This window comes from Acanthochromis polyacanthus, chromosome 9, assembly GCF_021347895.1.
Source record: "Acanthochromis polyacanthus isolate Apoly-LR-REF ecotype Palm Island chromosome 9, KAUST_Apoly_ChrSc, whole genome shotgun sequence".
In the NCBI taxonomy this organism is placed as follows: domain Eukaryota; kingdom Metazoa; phylum Chordata; class Actinopteri; family Pomacentridae; genus Acanthochromis; species Acanthochromis polyacanthus.
In genome coordinates this window covers 13996855-14017308 of record NC_067121.1, presented here as the reverse complement: position 1 = coordinate 14017308, position 20454 = coordinate 13996855, and the positions used below count along the sequence as shown (strand labels likewise).

The following is a 20454-nucleotide window of genomic DNA, read 5'->3' as shown; positions in this document are numbered from 1 at the left end:
GTAATAAGCATGGTTCTATTTACAAATGTAAGGAAGGAAAACAATCACAAATCATTTCAGCATGTACTAAAGTTTCAGGATTTCAGATTTCAAAGTTGTCTTAAAGTTTACAGAAGGAAGTATTATCATACATGATCTGACAGCTGATCACTGGATTCAGACCTTTTCTTTCGTTTTTTTGGCTGGGTAAAGTGTTTTCCTCTGTGAACAGATGGTAAAGTTAAGTCAGATGGTTTCCATATGACAGCATGCGTGCCAGAGAATGACCTTGCAGCATAAACCATCACCTGATCTGTATACCAGCTGGGACATGGAACAAAAACAGAAAATATAAAAAAAATTCCTTGGATAACTCATAAAGTGTAAACACCTGCTGATATGTTTTATCAGAGAGATTAATGACACAACAAACCATATGATACAGGTATAAAATAAAAAACTATTTGGAAAACAAATGATAATCACACAGTGCTGTTAACGTCTGTCAGAGTAAGGCTAATACTGGACTACAACTCTAAATGTCCATTGCTCCCTCTGTGCAGCTACACATTAAAGGTGACTTAGAAAACATTTACTCACAGTAAATGTTTTCTAAGTTACCTTTAATCAGTATTAAAAACATCTGTTTTGATAAAATCTGATTATCAACATTTTATCGTTACATTAAAAAAATTACTAGACGTTTCAGTCTGTTGTGAGGAAACTCAGGCGTGCATGTCCATAAAGTCTGAGTGTCAGATGCTCTGAGGAATTCGTGGAAACTGCAAATGTTGTTTTCCCACATCAAATTCAGCTAAATCCCACTGGATGTAAAAGCTTTTGTGTGGATGGTTTGATATCCGTTATCTTTTAATTTTCAGAAAGTCACAGTAATCTTGAGCTGAGACAGAAAACGCAAGATCAGAGAGCACATAGTTCAACTGGAACAATATCAGAGGATCAGTGTTCACTCACTGATTGATAGGTGCAGGAATGAGCATCTGGTTTACACAGATGTGTAACATCAGGCTGATATAATTAAACAAGCACAACTTGCAGTGAAAGATTTGTTTTTCAACAGAGAAGAGCTCCAGCTGCTACATAGTTTTCAATGCAGATCTTTACCAGATTTTTGGGTCAGATGCCAACATACTAGCACATCTCCAAGAATTAGAATATAGTGAAGAAAGTTTATAATTTTCCATCAGTTATTTAAGAAACTGAAAATTGAATATATTCTAGATTCATTCCAAGTGGACCATTTTTTGATTTTTACTATGGATGATTTTGGGCTATAGCTCTTGAAAATCACAAACATTATCTCAAAATATTCATATTGAAGTTTAACCCTTTAAGCTTCAGTCAATTCCAGCCGTTTTCAGTACAAAAAATCGCTAATATTCTATTTTTAAATTAAAAAAATGACGAAAAATACAGGGAATATTGGACGCACATCGCGAGGTGCATTTCCTTGAAAACGACCGATTCGTGGATTTTATACCGACTTCAGGACATGTTTTGGACAAAATAGTTTACTGGCTTGTGTTGTCTGGATGTAAAAGGTTGGATTATGGCCGTTTTTTGTGGAATCTTTTTTTCTGTGTGTAATAATGAACCCGGAAATGTGAGTCGCGCTGTGTGCGTTGAAGCCGTGTATAGAGAACGGATGGATGAATATTTGTTTTTGTCGGACAAATGTGTTTTTCTCACCCGCTGTGGTAATCACATCTGAAAGTGGTTTATACCGGCGGATTCATGAGAATCTAAGCTTTCCATCGGCATATAGTGTTTGTATAATCGGGTTTGCAGCCGTCGGACATTCTTGAAATTCCTATGCAAATTAGTAAGTGTACCACCGGCGGTACACCTACGACGCCCTGAAGCGTAAAGGGTTAAGCTTACAGTGCTTATTGCCATATTTACTGTTAAAAATGAACCCGATTCTTTTTCTTGATCTGGATGCAAACCCCTTTTTTCTTTCAACACTCACAGCAGAGAGAAATGTGACTGCTGTTTGAAAGTAAACAAGAATATTTTCTATGAAAGTCAGCTTTAATAGAAAAACATTTTTTATACGACTTAATGACTTCCAAACGTGCTACTGCTGCCTTTTCCTCAACAATACTACACCAAAGAATAACTAACCTCTGTTGTGCCACATATGTGACTGGGTGACTTTTACTGTGGTGTATTAATCATAACTCAGACTGAGAATGTGTTTGTCTCTTGGGTTGCACTGTGAGAGTTACAAGACATCTCCATCCCCAACACTTCTGCATGAGTTTCCCTTCTTCTGCTCCTCTTCCTTCGCTTCTCTCCAAACTTCTTGGCCACTTTCATCATGTGCTGCCTGAACGAAGACCCCACAAAGGCATAGAGGATCGGGTTGAGGCAGCAGTGAGTGAGGGCCAGACTCTCTGTCACTTGAGCAGCCTGATCCAGCACTTTACTTGTCCCGCAGTGAGTCACTAACGAGTAGACTGAATCCATCGCGCGGTACACCTTCAACACGTTATATGGCAGCTGAGTGACCACAAACACCCCCACGACTATTAGAAGAACACGCAGAGCTTTCCACTTCCTGCCTCGTCTCTGTATAGGGAGGCCGTTTAGCGCTCTGCCCACACTACAGTAACAGATCACCATGACCAGGAGAGGAAGCAGGAATCCCAGCAACACCTCAGCTACCTCCAGGGCAGCTTTACCACCTTGACCCATAGAGGGAGGATAGATAGCTAGGCAGATGTTCCTGTTAGACGCCCACCTCACTTCTGACAGTATTAAATCAGGAAGACCAAGGAGGAAAGCTGTCACCCACACAACTAAACACACCTTCCAGCAGTGTCTCCTGGAGAACACCCTCTGCAGCTGCCCACTTTTACCTTTACCTTGCACTCTGGCTAACGCTAAGTAACGGTCCAAACTGATGCAGGCCAGCAGCAACATGCAACAGGTGAAATTCACAGAGTAGCACGCCGACATGATCTTACAGATGACCTCCCCCAGCTCCCAGCCCCTCGCAGCATCAGCTGCCCAGAAAGGCAGCGTGAAAAGCAGGAGCAGGTCAGCCACAGCCAGGTGGCTCAGGAAAGCATCTGTCATGGTCTTCAGGCGTTTGTGGTAGGCGTATACGGCCACGACTAAAGCATTTCCAGCCAGCCCTGCCAGAAGGCACACAGTGTACATGATGGGGAGGAACAGGGCTGCGAAGGACCGGATGTCACCCTTCTCACACAGGGCAGGATATTCATCATAGCTGAAGTTGAAGCTGATGTTGTCATGGTAGTAGTAGTCGTCCTCCTCTGAGACATCCATGCTGATAAAGCTGTAAGGAAACACATGATATGTTATACCAGTGGGAGTTTACAAGATGAATTAATTTCAAGTCCTTGATATTCTGTATTCTAAGATAAACCAATATCCATTACAACACTTCAGAGAGTACATAAGGTAAACAATTTTTAAATGAAAAAAATACAATAAGCAGAGAGTTGCATTACATCAGGATTTTATCCATATCCTTAAGACACCAATGCTTTCTCTTAAAGTCATTTTCTCAGCTGAACTCTGAAGTCTTAACAACCTAAACACATGAAGTTGTTGTTAAAAATGGTAATATTTCACAGATACATTTGGAAAGAAATGCTGAATGAAAGATTGCAACCGGTGAAGTCAGTGTAAGAGAGACTTGGATGTGATGTCAAGACTTCAGCTCTCTACATGACAGGTGATGACATTAACGTAATCCACTCAGATCAAGGTCTTCAGTGCTTCAGTAGAACAACGGGACTTCTTTTTGTTTCTTGAAGTAGTTTCACCTTTCATCCAAGAGGTTTCCTCAGTTATAAATGACTAGAAGTTGCAGGTATTCAACACCCCTGAATCACGCGACTCAAGGTGTTAATGATGGTGAAACCGCCTGGGAATGGATGTCAGGACTGTATATTAAGTACCTACTAAGTGGTGCAAATTCTTGACAGTTTCAATATGTCAGTTCTCAACATTTTTGGTATCAAAGTAAACAAATAACAGAGAATTTGTTCAAAACTGAACAAAACATTAACCATCACATCATCAAATCAATATTTATTAGTCCACTACCACGCAGTAGAGCTCTAATCCTGACTGACATGTTAGTAGGGAGGTTAAGTGACTTTTGACTTCAAATCATGATGCAAAGGTCTCCTTTTGTATGGAAGTACCTTAGGGTCATACAAGTAAATTTATCCTAAGACACAAGTGAGATCACGCTTTGGCGGCCATTTTAAAAATGGCTGCCGACGATCCTTGAGAGGCCCATATTTTTGCTTCTATTATAGCTATAATGGCAAACTTGGTGTCAAAGTGTACATTTTTGGGGTCAAGGAATCCAATAAAATAGATTTCAAGACTAAAAAAAAGAATGGTATTCTCCTCACCATGACAACTGAAGGTAAAATATACAATTTATTTTAAAAAAACATACCAAAAACACAGTCGAATCAAAACTCAATAATTGAATAATTACAACTTAAAGTGTTCAATATGTGTATTATGGATGCTAAGAAACTGAGTAGTGAGACAACAAGTTCATAACTACATTTTTTTTGTTTTTTTCTTTTTTTTTGCCTGCAAATCCGCTCAAAAATGACACCAACCAACCATGGCGTCATTACTTAAGCTTCATGCAATTTTTTTCTTCTTTGTGACTGTGACCATCACCTGCCCTCATGGCAAATTAACCTATCATGTTTATTTCAAGCTGTTTCCTACATTATGCCATTGAGGGCTGTGCACACCCAAGTGAAACATAAAACAAACACAGGACAGACAGAAAGGTGAGGCATAGACAGTGTTCTAAGAGAAAAGGTGCATTTTATTTGTTTGTGCTCTTTAATTCACACCTTAAAACCAGTTACAAATCTAAGACCCTTCACAAACCCCAGATATGACAGAATCCCAACTGGGTCAATCATGAAGATGTCAGGAGACCACAAGAAGGATAGATAAAGCAGAGTGAGATCCACAGACACTAACCCAGCAACCTCCACTGACTCAGCGACCGGAGGAACAAACTCTATTGAGTTTTGGTAAGTGCCAGTGTGGTGGGTCTGGCATGCATGAAAACCTCCACCAAAAGGAGGGAACTGTCTCCTCCAGCCCAAGGAGGTCCACACAGCCCCCCCCCCCCCCCGCAGGAGCCACCGAGCGGAGAGCCAGCCCAGGAACCCGGAGCGACCCCCACTGACACAGCCAGAGCCCCAAGGCCTGCGCAGCAGAACGGGCCATAGCAGACCCCCACGGCGCCCCACCACCCCACCGGCCCACAGCCCCACTTTCCCCACGACCACCCGACCCCCCCTCCACCCCCCCACCCCCCCACCACCATGCCACCCCTTGGGGGTAGGTGAGGCAGAGCAGAGGGTAACGAACCCCCCCCTTCAGTCTCCCCGCAAGCCCAAAATGTGAATGTGTATGTAGTGCGTTAAAATTGGGGGAAATAGTGGTGGGGTGGGGGCATAGACGGGGGACCACAGCATTGCACTGGGGCCTGCCCCGTCTAATGACACCCCACCCCATAACCACCCATTCCCCAGGTAGTGTGGTGCATTAAAATTGGAGGGGAATTGTGGAGCAAGAATAGTACATGTCCACCCCCCCCCCAAGGGATGTGTTGTGTGCCCTATGTGTCTATTTACAAGGTGTATTGTGCGAAGCTAGTGAAGTGAGTTAAGAGGAGCGACCAACGGGGCCCCACCCAGCCAGGCGGAGGGAGGTAAGCACAAGCAGCACTGCACATGCAAAGGTCTAGAGTGGTTACCTGCTGACATTCAAGCCGTCGCACAACTCAGAAGTCGTCAGCTTTCACATAATGCCTAAAACTGAAGAATTATGTGAAGCCACAAAGGCAGCCATCTTGGTCCTTCTGGAAATTGACATGAGTGAGAGACAAGTAGCGAAGAAACTGAAGATCTCCAAGACAGCCATTCATTACACCAAGAAAAAGCAAGCCCAACATGGTTCTACCAAACTGCCAGCTGGTCACGGCAGGAAACGTCTTTCTACATTGCGTCTTTCTACCCACCAGATGACCATCACTCATCCGTTCCAGTGTCAGGAATCATCCTCACACCTCCAGGGACCTTAAAATGAGTGGACACTGTGGAGAAATAGGGCTTGACTGTTGATGATTGGACTAAGGTTCTCTTCAATGATGACTCCAGTTTTCACTTGATGCCCACTCCAGCCAACTTACTGGCCTGGAGAAGCTACAAACCAGACTGTCTGTCTCTACGCTAAAACATTGGGGTGGATCAGTGACCATCTGGGGTAGTTTCAGTCTGGGTGGAACAGGGTCAATGAACCAGGTCATGTACAGCACTACTCTTGAAAACAGTCTTGTTCCATCAGGTGGAAAACACTTTCCTGCTTCCAATGACTGGATTTTCCAACAAGACAATGCCCCTTGCCACACGACAAGGTCAGTTAAAGTCTGGATGAAGAACCAGAACATTGGAACCATGCCTTGGCTGCTCAATCACCAGATATAAATCCAACTGAAAACCTGTGGAAAATCATCAAATGCTAAATGGAGAACCACAAACCCAAAAACAAAGCAGATTAGTTAGAATTCATGCAACAGGAATGGGTTGCTGTGACAGCAGAACAATGTCAGAAGCTGGTAAAGAGAGCATGCCAAAATGCATGGCTGTAGTCATCAGAAACAATGGTTATGGATCAGTACTAACTCCTGTGTGGATCATGGGACTAAAACAGACAGAAAAGAAAACATGGAATCCTAAAAGCTGTTTTTTGGCAGTACAATGCCATAGCTATGGAAGAACTGAAGTCATTTTGGTTATTATCAAGAAAACCACGGCAAATGTCTGATACAGCTCTGAAATTAAACTCTCATGAGTTATTTTTGTTTTTGTCATTATATTTGTCCAAACAAATGTACCTTTAGTGGTACCAGGAATTAAAATGAACAAGAAACCGAGGAAAACAAGGGTGGTCTAACATTTATTTCCATGAGTGTATGTTCACATTTTAGAAGTAGACAATGCCATACCGACAATTTTTTTAGTGATGAAGACTAATAGCTTGGTGTAAATACATCACAAAGATGATTGTCTATTTAGATGTCTGCACAACTGTGGGAACATGAGCCATGACATCTACAGAAAGACATGCAAAGCAGCCTCTGCATGCAGCATTTGCAAGGTGCCTTACAGCCAGTCTGAAACTTGCACGTGACAAGATCTGGCAAGTCCTTTGAAATAGTGGCAGTTGTAGTGTAGACAGGAGTTGGTCGTGAGTCTGGGGAACCCTGCTGCCATCCCCATAGAGACGGCAAAATTGTCACATGGTGTTGGACAAGTGCCTTGCCCCATACATGTCCACTCTAAAGAGAAACATGATTCATGATACCAAGGCCCTCCATTATTCTTAGCCATATTTGTATCATGTCCCTACACATATTTTTCTTATCTGATAAGCTACTTGAAGGAGGTGCTGATGGAGTGCATCACTACTTGGTGGAATGTGGTGAAAATCTTTTCTTTTGTGAAAGAACAGGGAGAGTTGTGCAGCATCCACAGTTGTGATGTCCTCAGATACACCACAGAGCATCGGGACAAATCTTTGGAGCATGGGTGTCTGACCTGGACTACGGTAGCTGATTGTTTTGTCTGAGGACTTTCATTGCATGCTAAGCTATAGTGGGGCTGGTAGGCAACTCTGTGAACAGTGGCAACATGTATGATTTTGATGGGTGAAGTAGCCTCTGTGATGCAACAGCATTTTGTGCTACATGGCAGGATTTTAACTCATCACCTGCACTACATAGTGACTCACCCTGGATCTTATCTACAGCTTTCTTTTTAAACATGATTGCAATCACTGTCATCTTCCCCCTGGACAGAGCTCTGCCCCATTTGGAGAAGCCTTGCAATACTGCGAGAATCATGTTCTTTGATTTCTCCAGTGTTTTTAATACGATTCAGCCGGTTCTTCTGAGGGACAAGCTGGAGGTCACAGGGGTGGATCACCACCTCTTGGGTAGCATAATGGACTACCTCACAGACAGACCACAGGTTGTGAGGACACAGGACTGTGAGTCTGACGTGGTAGTCTGCAGCACAGGGGCCCCACAGGGAATGGTCTTGGCTCTGTTTCTTTTCACCCGGTACACTGCAGACTTCATGGACCACTCAGCCAGCTGTCATCTGCAGAAGTTCTCTGATGACTCTGCAGTCGTTGGTCTCATCTCAGATGATGATGATTGGGAGTACAGAGAACTGAACCAGGACTTTGAGGACTGGTGCCAGTGGAACTGCCTCCAGATCAATTCAGGAAATACCAGAGAACTGGTGGTGGACTTCCACAGACGCAGTCACACACACCCACCATTGGTGAACATCCAGGGCATGAACATGGAGAGAGTGGACTCATACAAGTACCTGGGTGTTCACCTGGACAATAAACTGGACTGGTCAGACCACACCACAGCACTTTAGAAAAAGGGTCAAAGCAGACTCTGTCTAATGAGGAGACTGCTGTCTTTTGGGGTGTAGGGGACACTCCTGAAGACATTTTATGACTCTGTGTCTGTGGTGGCATCAGCCATCTTTTATGGAGTAGTCTGCTGGGGCAGCAGCATCACAGCTGCTGGCAAAGGGAGACTTGATTGGCTGATCAAGACGGCCTGCCCTGTCCTGGGGAGCCCCCTGGATCCAGTGTAGGTGGTGGGAGAAAGGAGGATGTTAACCAAGCTAACATCCCTGCTGGACAGCATCTCCCACCCCATGCATGACACTCTGAGGGAACTGGACAGCTCCTTTAGTGACAGACTGATTATCCCAGGTGTGTGAAGGAGCGTTACCGCAGGTCCTTCCTTCGTGCTGGTATCAGACTTTCCAACAGACCACACACACACTCACTTAATAACAGTTAGCAAACTGTCATATGCAATAAGCTAAAGTGCAATTAATTTGTGTATATATATGTATAATAATGAAGCTAACTAACTAGCTAGCAAAATGTAGGCTATGTACTTGCTTCAATAATGAAGCTAAGTAGTTGGTAGCTAGCTAGCTATAATGTAGCTAACTATTAACTAGCTAGTTATTAATTATCAAACCTTAAAAAATATTTTATATTAAATGAGAAAGTCATACGAACCTCAAAGTGTCAACCTGTCACTTTGGACCTTCAACAGCTGCTACAGCAGTTACAATCCCTGGCACATCTGAGCATATGCTACTCCTGACTAGTTGAAATCTCATGCTACTTAGGACAAATGTCATGTACAGAAGTAGTTGCACTGCTTAAATGAAAAACTTTTTGAAGGAAACGATAAGTAAAGTCACTCTGATGACAATTTTTATGTAAAATGTGCATATTTACCCCCAGTTGTCATGGTAAAGGGAAACCTGTTGATATTTTAAACTTGAAACCTATTTTATTGAATTCCTTGACCCCAAAAATGTACACTTTGATATGAAGATTGTCATTATATCTATAACAGAAGCAAAGATATGGGCTCTAGAGGATTTTCAGCACATTGGCGGCCATTTTTGAAAAAAAAAAGTGTTTATTTCCCATACAAAGGGTGATCTCACTTGTGTCTTAGGATAAATTTATTTGTATGACCCTAAGGTACTTCCATACCAAAGGGGACCTTTGCATCATGACTTGAAGTCAAAAGCCTATTTTTTTGGGCTTAACCCCCCTACTATGTTGCCCACGAGCCTTTCACACTGTTGAGGGGTAATTTTGTCTCATTCTTCTTGAGTTACTGCTTTTATTTCTCCAAAATTCTTTGCTTTATGCTTTGAAACGGACTTTCTGATAATCCACCCAAAATTTTCAAAGGGGTTTTTTTGTCCTGGGATTGAGTTAGTCACTCTAAGACCTGGATACTTCGCTCCTGCAGACAAGTTCTACTGGCCCTGGATGGGTGGCAAGAGGCATTATCTTGTTGAGTTTTGACCTCAACGGAACAGTGCACATGCAGATTGGCACATGTGGGTTTGTATGGAAGCGAATGTGACTCATAACTCAAATTCAAAAGCATTAGCAGAAATGCTTTTGCATTTCAAAGTCATGGCTGCACTATTTGACTCAAAAATGAAATTAAAAAGCAATATTCCAAAATGCAGTTTCATTTTCTTCTTCAACACTGCTCATTCTGTGACTAAATGAAAAAGCAAAAGCAAATCACATTTGACATTTAATTTTCAAAACGTTCACCAGCAAAAAGGTAACAAAATTCAATTTGAAATGTCAAATTCGAAAATGCAAAAGCATTAGCAGAAATGCTTTTGCATTTCAAAGTCATGGCTGCACTATTTGACTCAAAAATGAAATTAAAAATCAATATTCCAAAATGCAATTTCATTTTCTTCTTCAAGACTGCTCATTTTGTGACTAAATGAAAAAGCAAAAGCAAACTCAGAAATGCTTTTTCGTTTTCGTGCTCACCCCGCAAAATGTGTCTCAAAATTCAAACACAAAAGCAATCTCAAGTGGCGCAGGTAAGTGACGTCACGGACCCCAACTACAACTAGATTTGACCGGAGACCATTGGAGACACGACGTGCAAGCAGATGGCGACGAGTATGTCCGGTGTTCAAGATTAACTGGTGTTCCCATCAACTGGTGATATTCAGTGAGCGACAGTGAGCAACACATAGCATAGGTGACTGTACCGATGCCTGTTCAAAACACACAGACGTCAATAAACTGTTCCGAAATGTTCTTGTTGTCAGCTTTAACATTGTCGTTATTGCTCTGTTTGGACTCACAGCTGTTCAGTCTACCAGTAAAATACTCGGTTTAATGAGGACTTCCAGCTAACGGAGTGGAAATATCGCTTCACTGCGGCAGTGTGACGATCTCCATCACATTAACTGGTGACAGTCTGTGGCCTCAGTCCGACAAAAACAGCAAGAGAAGTTCTAATACCGTTTTCAAAGCTTACTGCGATGAACCAGTTGGACCTGAGTTGTTCTACTTTTAAACAGACTTTAAATAAAACAATGACATCATATAAACCATCTGACCACATTCTAACCAGAGATTTCACATTCCAGCCTTCAGAACGTCCATATGCTTCATCTAATTTTTCACCCGATATTCAGGATTTATTTATTTTACTGGAGCATTGAAAGTTAATCAACATTGTATTCTATAGAATCAATGCATTGTAAATTAAATGCACTGACTTTACAGAACACAAAAAGGTTTGTGACGTAGAACAATAATATAGACTATTATATTTATTCTACCAAACCTTAACCAGCCCACCCTTGAACTATATAGCTAGCTGCTGTTTCAAACAAGATCTCAAAACTCAAGATGTGAAACAATAAAATAAGAATGAATAAAAACAGACCAAATAGATCATCTTGCTGAATTGTTCCACGCTAAGTTCCATCTGCAGATTCCCTCTCAGAGTAAAAACTGCCTCTTGACTGAACACATTTACACTTATATATACTTATGACTACCAATAGCTGTGAATAATTGTTTATTTTTTTTCCTTTTTATTAGCTTTATTTGACAGGTAAGTAGAGAGACAGACGGAAAAATAGACTGCGGTCAAGTGAGCCGCCCGCACTCTGGGCGTTGCGCGGCTATTCTGTGTAATACGGTTATGCGATCACAGACGCTGAGCAGCCAAGCTGAGAGACGTCCGCTGCAAATACATGCTGTTATACAGATTTTGACTGTCCATATCTGGAAGTCCTTAGGCGGTGACAAAGATCTCTCAGTGTGGCCTTGTCAGGGGTCGTCCCAGCTACCACCATGTACAATATCACCTGATTTTACTGTAGAATTTTAGATAAAATTAATGTCAAAGTATGTTGCAATTTCAATCGTCTGTCCATAATTGCTGATTTTGACTATCCTTATCTCCAAATCCTTAGGCTGTGACAAAGATCTCTCACTGTGGCCTTGTCAGGGGTCGTCCCAGCTACCACCATGTACAATATCACCTGATTTTACTGTAGAATTTTAGAGAAAATTAACGTCAAAGTATGCTGCAATTTCAATCGCCTACGTCCATAATGGCTGCTGCAGTTTCTGCTCCACCCTGCTACTTCCAGCTGCTGACTCACACCAAACTGCTTTGCCAATTCTGGACTTTTGCCTCTGGACACTCTGGGGCTAACTAAGCTCTGGAATTATTGACATGTTATGTCAATAAATCACGTGAAAAAGTTAAGCTTTTATCATGGCTGAACTGAACTGAATTGAGTATCAGCCATGATGCATCAACACAACTGAAATTGCAACATATTTTGACATTAATTTTCTCCAAAATTCTACAGTAAAATCAGGTGATATTGTACAAGGTGGTAGCTGGGACGGCCCCTGACAAAGCCACAGTGAGAGATCTTTGTCACCGCCTAAGGATTTCCAGATATGGACAGTCAAAATCTGTATAACAGGATGTATTTGCAGCGGACGTCTCTCAGCCTGGCTGCTCAGCGCCTGTGATCGCATTACCGTATTACACAGAATAGCCGCGCAACGCCCAGAGTGCGGGCGGCTCACTTGACCGCAGTAGAAAACGGGAGAAAACCTACAGCAAAAAGCTGCGAGCTGGAGTTGAACCCGGGCCGCTGCGTCGGGTTTATCTTCTTGTTGATAGATCTCCTGTTCAGTGACCTGAGCTATTGCCCCAGTATATGTGCTATACTGAAAGGAATTGGTGTCTTTTCTCAGTAAACGGTATTAGAACTTCTCTTGCTGTTTTTGTCGGACTGAGGCCACAGACTGTCACCAGTTAATGTGATGGAGATCGTCACACTGCCGCAGTGAAGCGATATTTTCACTCCGTTAGCTGGAAGTCCTCATTAAACTGAGTATTTTACTGGTAGACTGAACAGCTGTGAGTCCAAACAGAGCAATAACGACAATGTTAAAGCTGACAACAAGAACATTTCGGAACAGTTTATTGACGTCTGTGTGTTTTGAACAGGCATCGGTACAGTCACCTATGCTATGTGTTGCTCACTGAATATCACCAGTTGATGGGAACACCAGTTAATCTTGAACACCGGACATACTCGTCGCCATCTGCTTGCACGTCGTGTCTCCAATGGTCTCCAGTCAAATCTAGTTGTAGTTGGGGTCCGTGACGTCACTTACCTGCGCCACTTGAGATTGCTTTTGCGTTTGAATTTTGAGACACATTTTGCGGGGTGAGCACGAAAACGAAAAAGCATTTCTGAGTTTGCTTTTGCTTTTTCATTTAGTCACAAAATGAGCAGTGTTGAAGAAGAAAATGAAATTGCATTTTGGAATATTGATTTTTAATTTCATTTTTGAGTCAAATAGTGCAGCCATGACTTTGAAATGCAAAAGCATTTCTGCTAATGCTTTTGCATTTTCGAATTTGACATTTCAAATTGAATTTTGTTACCTTTTTGCTGGTGAATGTTTTGAAAATGAAAAAGCATTTCTGAGTTTGCTTTTGCTTTTTCATTTAGTCACAGAATGAGCAGTGTTGAAGAAGAAAATGAAATTGCATTTTGGAATATTGCTTTTTAATTTCATTTTTGAGTCAAATAGTGCAGCCATGACTTTGAAATGCAAAAGCATTTCTGCTAATGCTTTTGAATTTGAGTTTTGAGTCACATTCGCTTCCATAGGTTTGGAGAATGGCACAATACTTGGCGAAGTTCAATGTGCCATTACAGACAGTGAGATGACCAATATCTATGCTTGCACTAGGAATTTAAAATGAAGAGCCACTTTGGCTCACTCAGAAGAATAACAATGAGCCACAAAAAGCCACAAATTTCTGTGTCAGTGATAGCGGAAAAAAATGGAGTCATTTTCCCGCATTCTGGTGCATTTTGAAGTAAAAAATACTCAAACAGTTCTATTTTAACTATTTTATTTCTACTTATATGTATGTATGTTGTTATTTTTATTACAAACAGGCAGTCAGGGGTGAAGACACATTCCCATGTATATATGCATTTGGCCATTTAAAAACCTGTACCTGAAACATGTTCATGATCAAAACTTTTTGACCCATAAAAATATTAATTTCATGTCCAATTTACCTTCTTTTCCTCCTATGTCCAATTCTTCAACCCTCACTATGTACCATATCTTACAACTGTAGCATAAACTCAACAAAAACCTCCTCTAGGGGAGTCAGATTTTGTTAAGTGACCCTACAAAATCTGACTCCAGATTTTATTTCATACAATCTGCACAGTTAACTCAACCTGCATATTTCTGTTAAAATCCTAGTTTTGAAATAGTCTCTCTGTTCTTAATCTGCCATACTGTGATCATTTAGCCCCTTATTTTACTATTCTGTTCCGTTGTGGATTGAATTTGCAGCGTTTTTCTCTTGCGGTTGTTCTGGGGGTTTGTGTGTGTTTTTATATATTTGCAGCATTTTTCGTTTGCATCTGTTTTGTGATTTTGTAAGTCTTTGCTTCTGCATCGTTTCTGTGATTGCAGCATGTTTCTCTTGCAGCATTTTTTTCTTGCATGTGTTTTATGTGTTTGAGTTTTTGGTTTTGGATCATTTCTGTGTTTGCAGCGCTTTTGCCGTTTGCAGCGCGTTTGCACCTGTCGGCCACCGTATGTTACTGTACCAAAAGAAATTGCGCTTGAAGTACTAAGAGTGATTCTGAATGCAATATTGACAAATGCATGGGGTGTCTGAAAAGTTTTTTCCACCACCGTAGATTTACCAAAAACAAGCCGATTTATTATTGACAAAACTAACAGTTAGTTGCAGCCTCCGATGCTATGGACTCTTGAAGATGTGAGTCATGATAGAGGTGACTCACATCTGCATATCTTGTTCGATTTTAAAAAAATTCTCACAGTGCACCCACTAAAAGAAATATACATACTTGATTTCTTCCAAGTGTATACCATGTATCTTTAGCAGATAACTAACTGTATTTTTCAAGTCACTGTGCCTTTAAACTTACTGCTTGAGCAACAATGTGCACACAAATGGAAGTAACGTTGCACATGGAATATCTTAAATCTACGCAAATTGACAAAAAAATGGCAAAAGTGAAAGATGATTTAGTGCCAGGACTCCACGAAGGCCACAAGGAACTACAGATTTCATGTCTGGATTGAATGTTCTGACTACAACACAGCTGAATTGTAAGCAGAGTTGGCCACACAGCTGGAAAACATGTGGACACAAAAATTCCTCTGGCTTGTGAAAAGGCATGTAAAGAAGAAATACTGCAAAAAGTTGTGCAATTGTGAGCTGATTTAGTTTTGTGATACAATCAGTGGCGATATGTGGACATCATGTCCTGATCTGAACTTTTCCTCCCTGTTGCATCTTCAGTGAGATCATGGTGACTTCATTCTGTCTCTCACTAAGGTAAGTGCAAAGTGCAGAAGAATAATTTCCACAAAATTTCCACTTGATTGTATAAACTATTAAATTTCTCTGGAAATCCCTCCACTGAGATTTCTCCTCTGTTCAGTACATTAAATTTCTACCCCGCTGCATTGCTGTTTTAAGCAATTCAGTGCAAGGGACACGTTTCCACTTGTACATACAAGTATGATCAGCGTATAAAACACAGTAGTGGGAAATATATTTGCAGGAACCAAAATAAGGTGTATCTGACTATTTTATTGATTTTCTTACTTTAGATGTAGAAGAAAGCTTAAGATACCTCAACCATAAATAACAGAGCTGGAATAAGGTAGTGAGAAAAAGATTTTGAACATATAGAGATAAAATGTGTTTCATATTTCACATTCCTTAAAGTACTCATTATTTGCTTTAATAACTATTTTCTACACTACTCACAATATCATGACCATCTTCAAGAGATTGTCACCTGGGATGGCTTCCAGTTCACAGCTGGGCCTTTTGTGTTGTGCAGTGATTTGTGTTGTTATTCAGAAATTAGCCAGACACTGTATAATCTTAGTTATAATGACTAACTCACGAAAAAACAGTCCACTATTACTTTACGACATGAAGTCAATCAATTCAGAAACATTCCCAAATTTTCCAAGTTTTTCAGGTCTTTAAATATAATGCTAGGACAAATGTCAAGGGTTCTCAGTTCTGTTGTGCAACTTTTGAGCACAACACAATCTGCTAAAACCTGCAGTGCTCCAAATGATAGAATTTTTTGCACACATATGATTATGTACATTTTTAATCCATATGAGTTTATGTATATGTCCATACACAAACTAATGGAGAAAAAAAAATTATAATTTGCAGACACTCTAAGTAAGTTGATATGTATAACCACAAGAAAGGAGAGCACAAGTTCCCTCTGCTGCAGAGTACAGCAGCAGCAAATATTCAATTAGTTGTCAAATTCTAAATGAATCTACAACTGATTGTTTATGAATCACTTTATAAGTTAGCAGCCTCAGAAATGAATGATAAACAGAACCTTTACATTCCACATCAATGCTTCCCAGAGTTCAAGCAGCAGACACATCTCAACATTAACTGCTGGGAGGAGACTGCATCAGGCCTTAACGGGAAAACTGCTGCTTCCCTTTTGTTTTAGGCCTGAATCGTGGGACTTTAAAAGCTTTCTGATTTTTAGATGTGAGGGGTTGAGAGGCAGAATAAGGTGGTCAGAGCAACAATATGTCGAATGGAGGCAGATTATGTAGAGACTGAAAAGCAATCAACAGAATCTTACACTGAATTTAGTAAAGAAAGAAGAGCGAGTGTAATTTAGCCAGGATTGGAACAATGAGCATTTGTGATTAATTTTGCTGATGAGTTTTGAATCATCTATAATGACACAACTGCTGCATCATTCAGGCAGGTGAGTTGCAAGCCCAGGTGACCGAAAATGATGGTGTGGATCTGCTCAACAATGTTTCTGGGGGCCTTCTGGGTCAAGGTTTCTAATTTGTAGGTGACATTGTAGAACAAGAAAATGAATGTGTTAATTAAAGTTAAAGTTTTGGTCGAAAATAACTTTCAAGTTTCTGGTACAGTGCTTTATGTTCATTGAAAGGTTTCTAACAGCACAGTGTTCTGAAATGGACTTTCTGGATCATATTTGTTTTCATATATTTTAAATAGCAACATAAAACGAACAGAAGAAGTATGTTTAAACTACCCAATTAAAGGGTATTTCAATCATGACAGACTTTACTTCATCATTTTAAGTCTAGTTATATATAAATCTTCTTTAAGAGAATTTTTTTTTCAGGTCATGGAGTAAGTTGACCCAATTTTACATTTAGCAGAGAGAAGCTCCAATGCGGTAATCCTACCTCTGGAGTCATTTTGATCAATATGAACTCATTTATGTATGAAATGAATGTTATTTTCTCAATTTGTTTGATTATTACCAACTAATTATGAACTTATAGGTCTAGCACAAAAGTGTTTACTGCACTTTAAGGTGTTTAATGACATTATTGTCAGTAATCTTTGAACTCTTGTCATAAAAATATTGTCAGACAAGCAGTGCTGAATAGCCTTCAGTGGCTAACAATTAAACAGCTAGGTAATATAGCATAATGGTAACAGTTTAATGCCAGCCAGTTAGCATTTTAGACAGACAATAGTACTTTTTTTTTTTTACTACTGGTTAGTTATTATTACATGATAGTGTACACAATTTATCAGAATGTATCACTAGCAGGTCTACATTATTAAGTCTGTTCAGCCTACACTGTAGGCCCTACAGTGGCTAACAATTCAAGCTAGCTAACCAGCCCTACAGCTACCTTATTATGTTATTCATTTAACCTGAAGCTAGCCAATTAGTCTTTGACAGATAACAATACATTTTTTTCATTGCGGTTAGTTATTATGTTACTATATGAAATGATCATGTACATAATTTATCCCAAATGTAACATTAGCAGGACCATATTATTAAGTATGTTCAAGTATATTGTTATAAAAACACATAGGCTTATTGTGCCAACAAAATGTTTCATTGACCTACACGTATCTCAAAACCATTCCTTTTATTTCTTACAATTATTTCAAAGCTATTAAAATGTTAGTTTTAATAGCTTTATCAACCAGCAGACTACCCTCTTACTCTGCTGCATCTCGTATTCATTCAAGTCCATTGTTTACAGCAGGACTTCTGCTTGTAATGAACATAACAAGTAGGTTTAAATTCTACATTACTTAAATAAAGATCTCAATAGTTCTACCATCACTGTTTTGAAGTAATACGATACGACTGCAAACGTCATTTTTTTTTAAAATCTGAAAATAAAACGAATGTCATTACAAATGAATAGTGGCAGTCATATTGAAACAGATGCAGCCACAGCGAATCACAACAAAACAAGGCTTCTGGTAAAGGTAAACCTAAACGGCTGTGTTCATTCAAATAACTCCACAAAGATATGCATAACACGTACTCACCGTGTTCTGTCCGGCTGTCTGTCAGTTTGTCTTTGTGTCAGTGAGCTGATCGCTATGGACGAGGTTGCTTTGATTTTACACTAGCGCAGCACGAGTGGGTGGAGACCAACTTAAACAGAACTTAGCGTGAACACTGAACACAGAGGAGTCGCAGCAAAGGGCAGGAAGAGCCGCACTGAAACTACAAGAGCAGAGTAGGCACATCGTAAGAAAAATGAGATCAGATTTATTTATTTATCTATCTATTTATCTTTAAACGTCAAGCAAAACGCCCACTATTCCTCTGGTACGCACAGACACGCTTTCAGTAAATCTAACACAAACCAACACCAGCTGAAGCCACAAGGTACACTACCTCGCCTAAACTAAAGATCACAAAAAAAGCTGAGTGCTAACTCTCCAATAGGGTTTTGGAGCTGCAACCACAATGTTCTTAGGCAGAAGCAGCCGTGCATATTTTGGCAATTGGATTTTCCGTTCTGAAACGGGTATACTTAAGTCAGTGTTAGATTGCATTTGGTAAAATCTGCCGCTTGAGCTAGAGCACTATGAGCACATAATGAGTACAAGAAACTTCCCTGTGATTGTTTGTGTCTGAGATGATGCCCCTGCTGTTTCCACATACACAAGTGGGGCAACAACACAGCAAGAATTTAAAACACATTGAAATCATAATCTAGGTTATATGTTTCCATACTGCAAATCGACACTTGATTTGTTTGGAACCACACAATATAACACATTTCATCTAAACTACTGGAGGAATATGCACTGGACATGGGTGAAATAGTATTTTATTGTCATTTTATTGTCCCACCCTGTCATATATGGATTATATGTAAAAGCACTGTACATATTTACGACACTTTACGTCACCTGCTTTACGGCATTACGTACCTGATGTACTGCAGCTACGGTCCCACCATACATAGATATAAAAGAGTAGATACATAGATATGAAGAGTAGATATGCCGTAGCAGCCGACTAATCGACGTGCCTACGTGGCGGCCATCTTGGAGGTGGCAAAGTAATGTATGTACATTTAAAATAAATCATAATTTGTTAATTTCTCAACCTATCCAAAGTAGTTTAAATCAATCCACTGGACTTTAAGAAAGTTCCTTGAAGACGTTTCACCTCTCATCCAAGAGGCTTCTTCAGTTCTGGTGGTGGTTGGTGTTGCCTCAGCTTTTAAACCTCTGTGAGGTGTGTCCAGGGCTATTATTCCAACGACCAATACCAAAACTCATCTGACTAATCAACGATGGTCATTGTGAGTATTGGTGGGAGTCATTGAAATGCGCAGATGTCACTGAGCTCTCGTGTGCTAATGGTGGTCATTAGCATGAGTCTGCTGAGTAGTTCTTTTGGGGAGTTTTGAAAGGGCCTGATTGTAAATTGGCGAAAGATGATGTCGCAGATCACACCCCTGTTCAGAGATGGCTTCTCTACTTTGACATGGATGGCTTCTTTCACTCCTCTCTCAAACCATCATGGATGGTTCCTGCCGTCCGTCTGAGGCCAAAACACGCTACGCCCAGATCGAGAAAGTGTACGGCCAGTGTGTGGGCTTGTGAAAAGTTTGACAAGTATCTGTGTGGCTTGTTCCTCAGTTCCGAGACTGACCACAGACCATTAATACCTCTTGTGAACAGCCAAAGCTTGTACAACGTTAATTTAAGATGTCAACGTCTTCTTATGAGGCTCATGAGGTACAAACCAGAGGCTGTTTATGTGACAGGGAAAACCCTAGTTGTTGCAGATGCCCTGTCACATAGCCCACAGCCACACACAAGCGAGCAGAAAGATACCCACAGTGATGTTGAGTGTTACATAGCCACAGTCATCCAAGGTATCCCAGCATCGCCTACCAGAATGGACAGTATTAAAACAGCTACTGCAAATGACAATGAACTGCAAACTGTCGTCAGATTCACAAGACAAGGATGGCCTGAATACAAAGAAAAAGTGCCACTGAATGTCTGAGCATACAGGAAAGTGAAAAATGAGTTGTCAGAGACTAACGGTCTAGTTACGCATGGTTCAAGAATCGTCATCCCAAAGACAGATAGGTCAGAGATTCTAAAGAAAATACATGCCGGAC

General features: G+C 40.6%; 1 protein-coding gene and 1 long non-coding RNA gene across 2 annotated transcripts; one reads left to right on the top strand and one right to left on the bottom strand.

Annotated features, from left to right (window-relative positions):
* Window positions 1–49: 49 nt before the first annotated feature.
* Window positions 50–19119, bottom strand: ackr4a (atypical chemokine receptor 4a). The gene is made up of 2 exons (XM_022217236.2): window positions 18350–19119; window positions 50–3304 (listed from the first exon to the last, which is right to left on the bottom strand). The coding sequence occupies exon 2, from the start codon at window positions 3292–3294 to the stop codon at window positions 2182–2184; it is 1113 nt and encodes a 370-aa protein (XP_022072928.1). The 5' UTR covers window positions 3295–3304; window positions 18350–19119; the 3' UTR covers window positions 50–2181.
* On the top strand, window positions 9588–13853 carry LOC127535440 (uncharacterized). Its single transcript, XR_007944294.1, has 2 exons — window positions 9588–9990; window positions 13623–13853. It is a non-coding gene; the product is annotated as an uncharacterized LOC127535440 (long non-coding RNA).
* Window positions 19120–20454: the final 1335 nt, after the last annotated feature.

Coding starts and splice junctions, on each gene's coding strand:
- ackr4a (XM_022217236.2), bottom strand. CDS start 3,294: ATGGATGTCTCAGAGGAGGACGACTACTACTACCATGACAACATCAGC.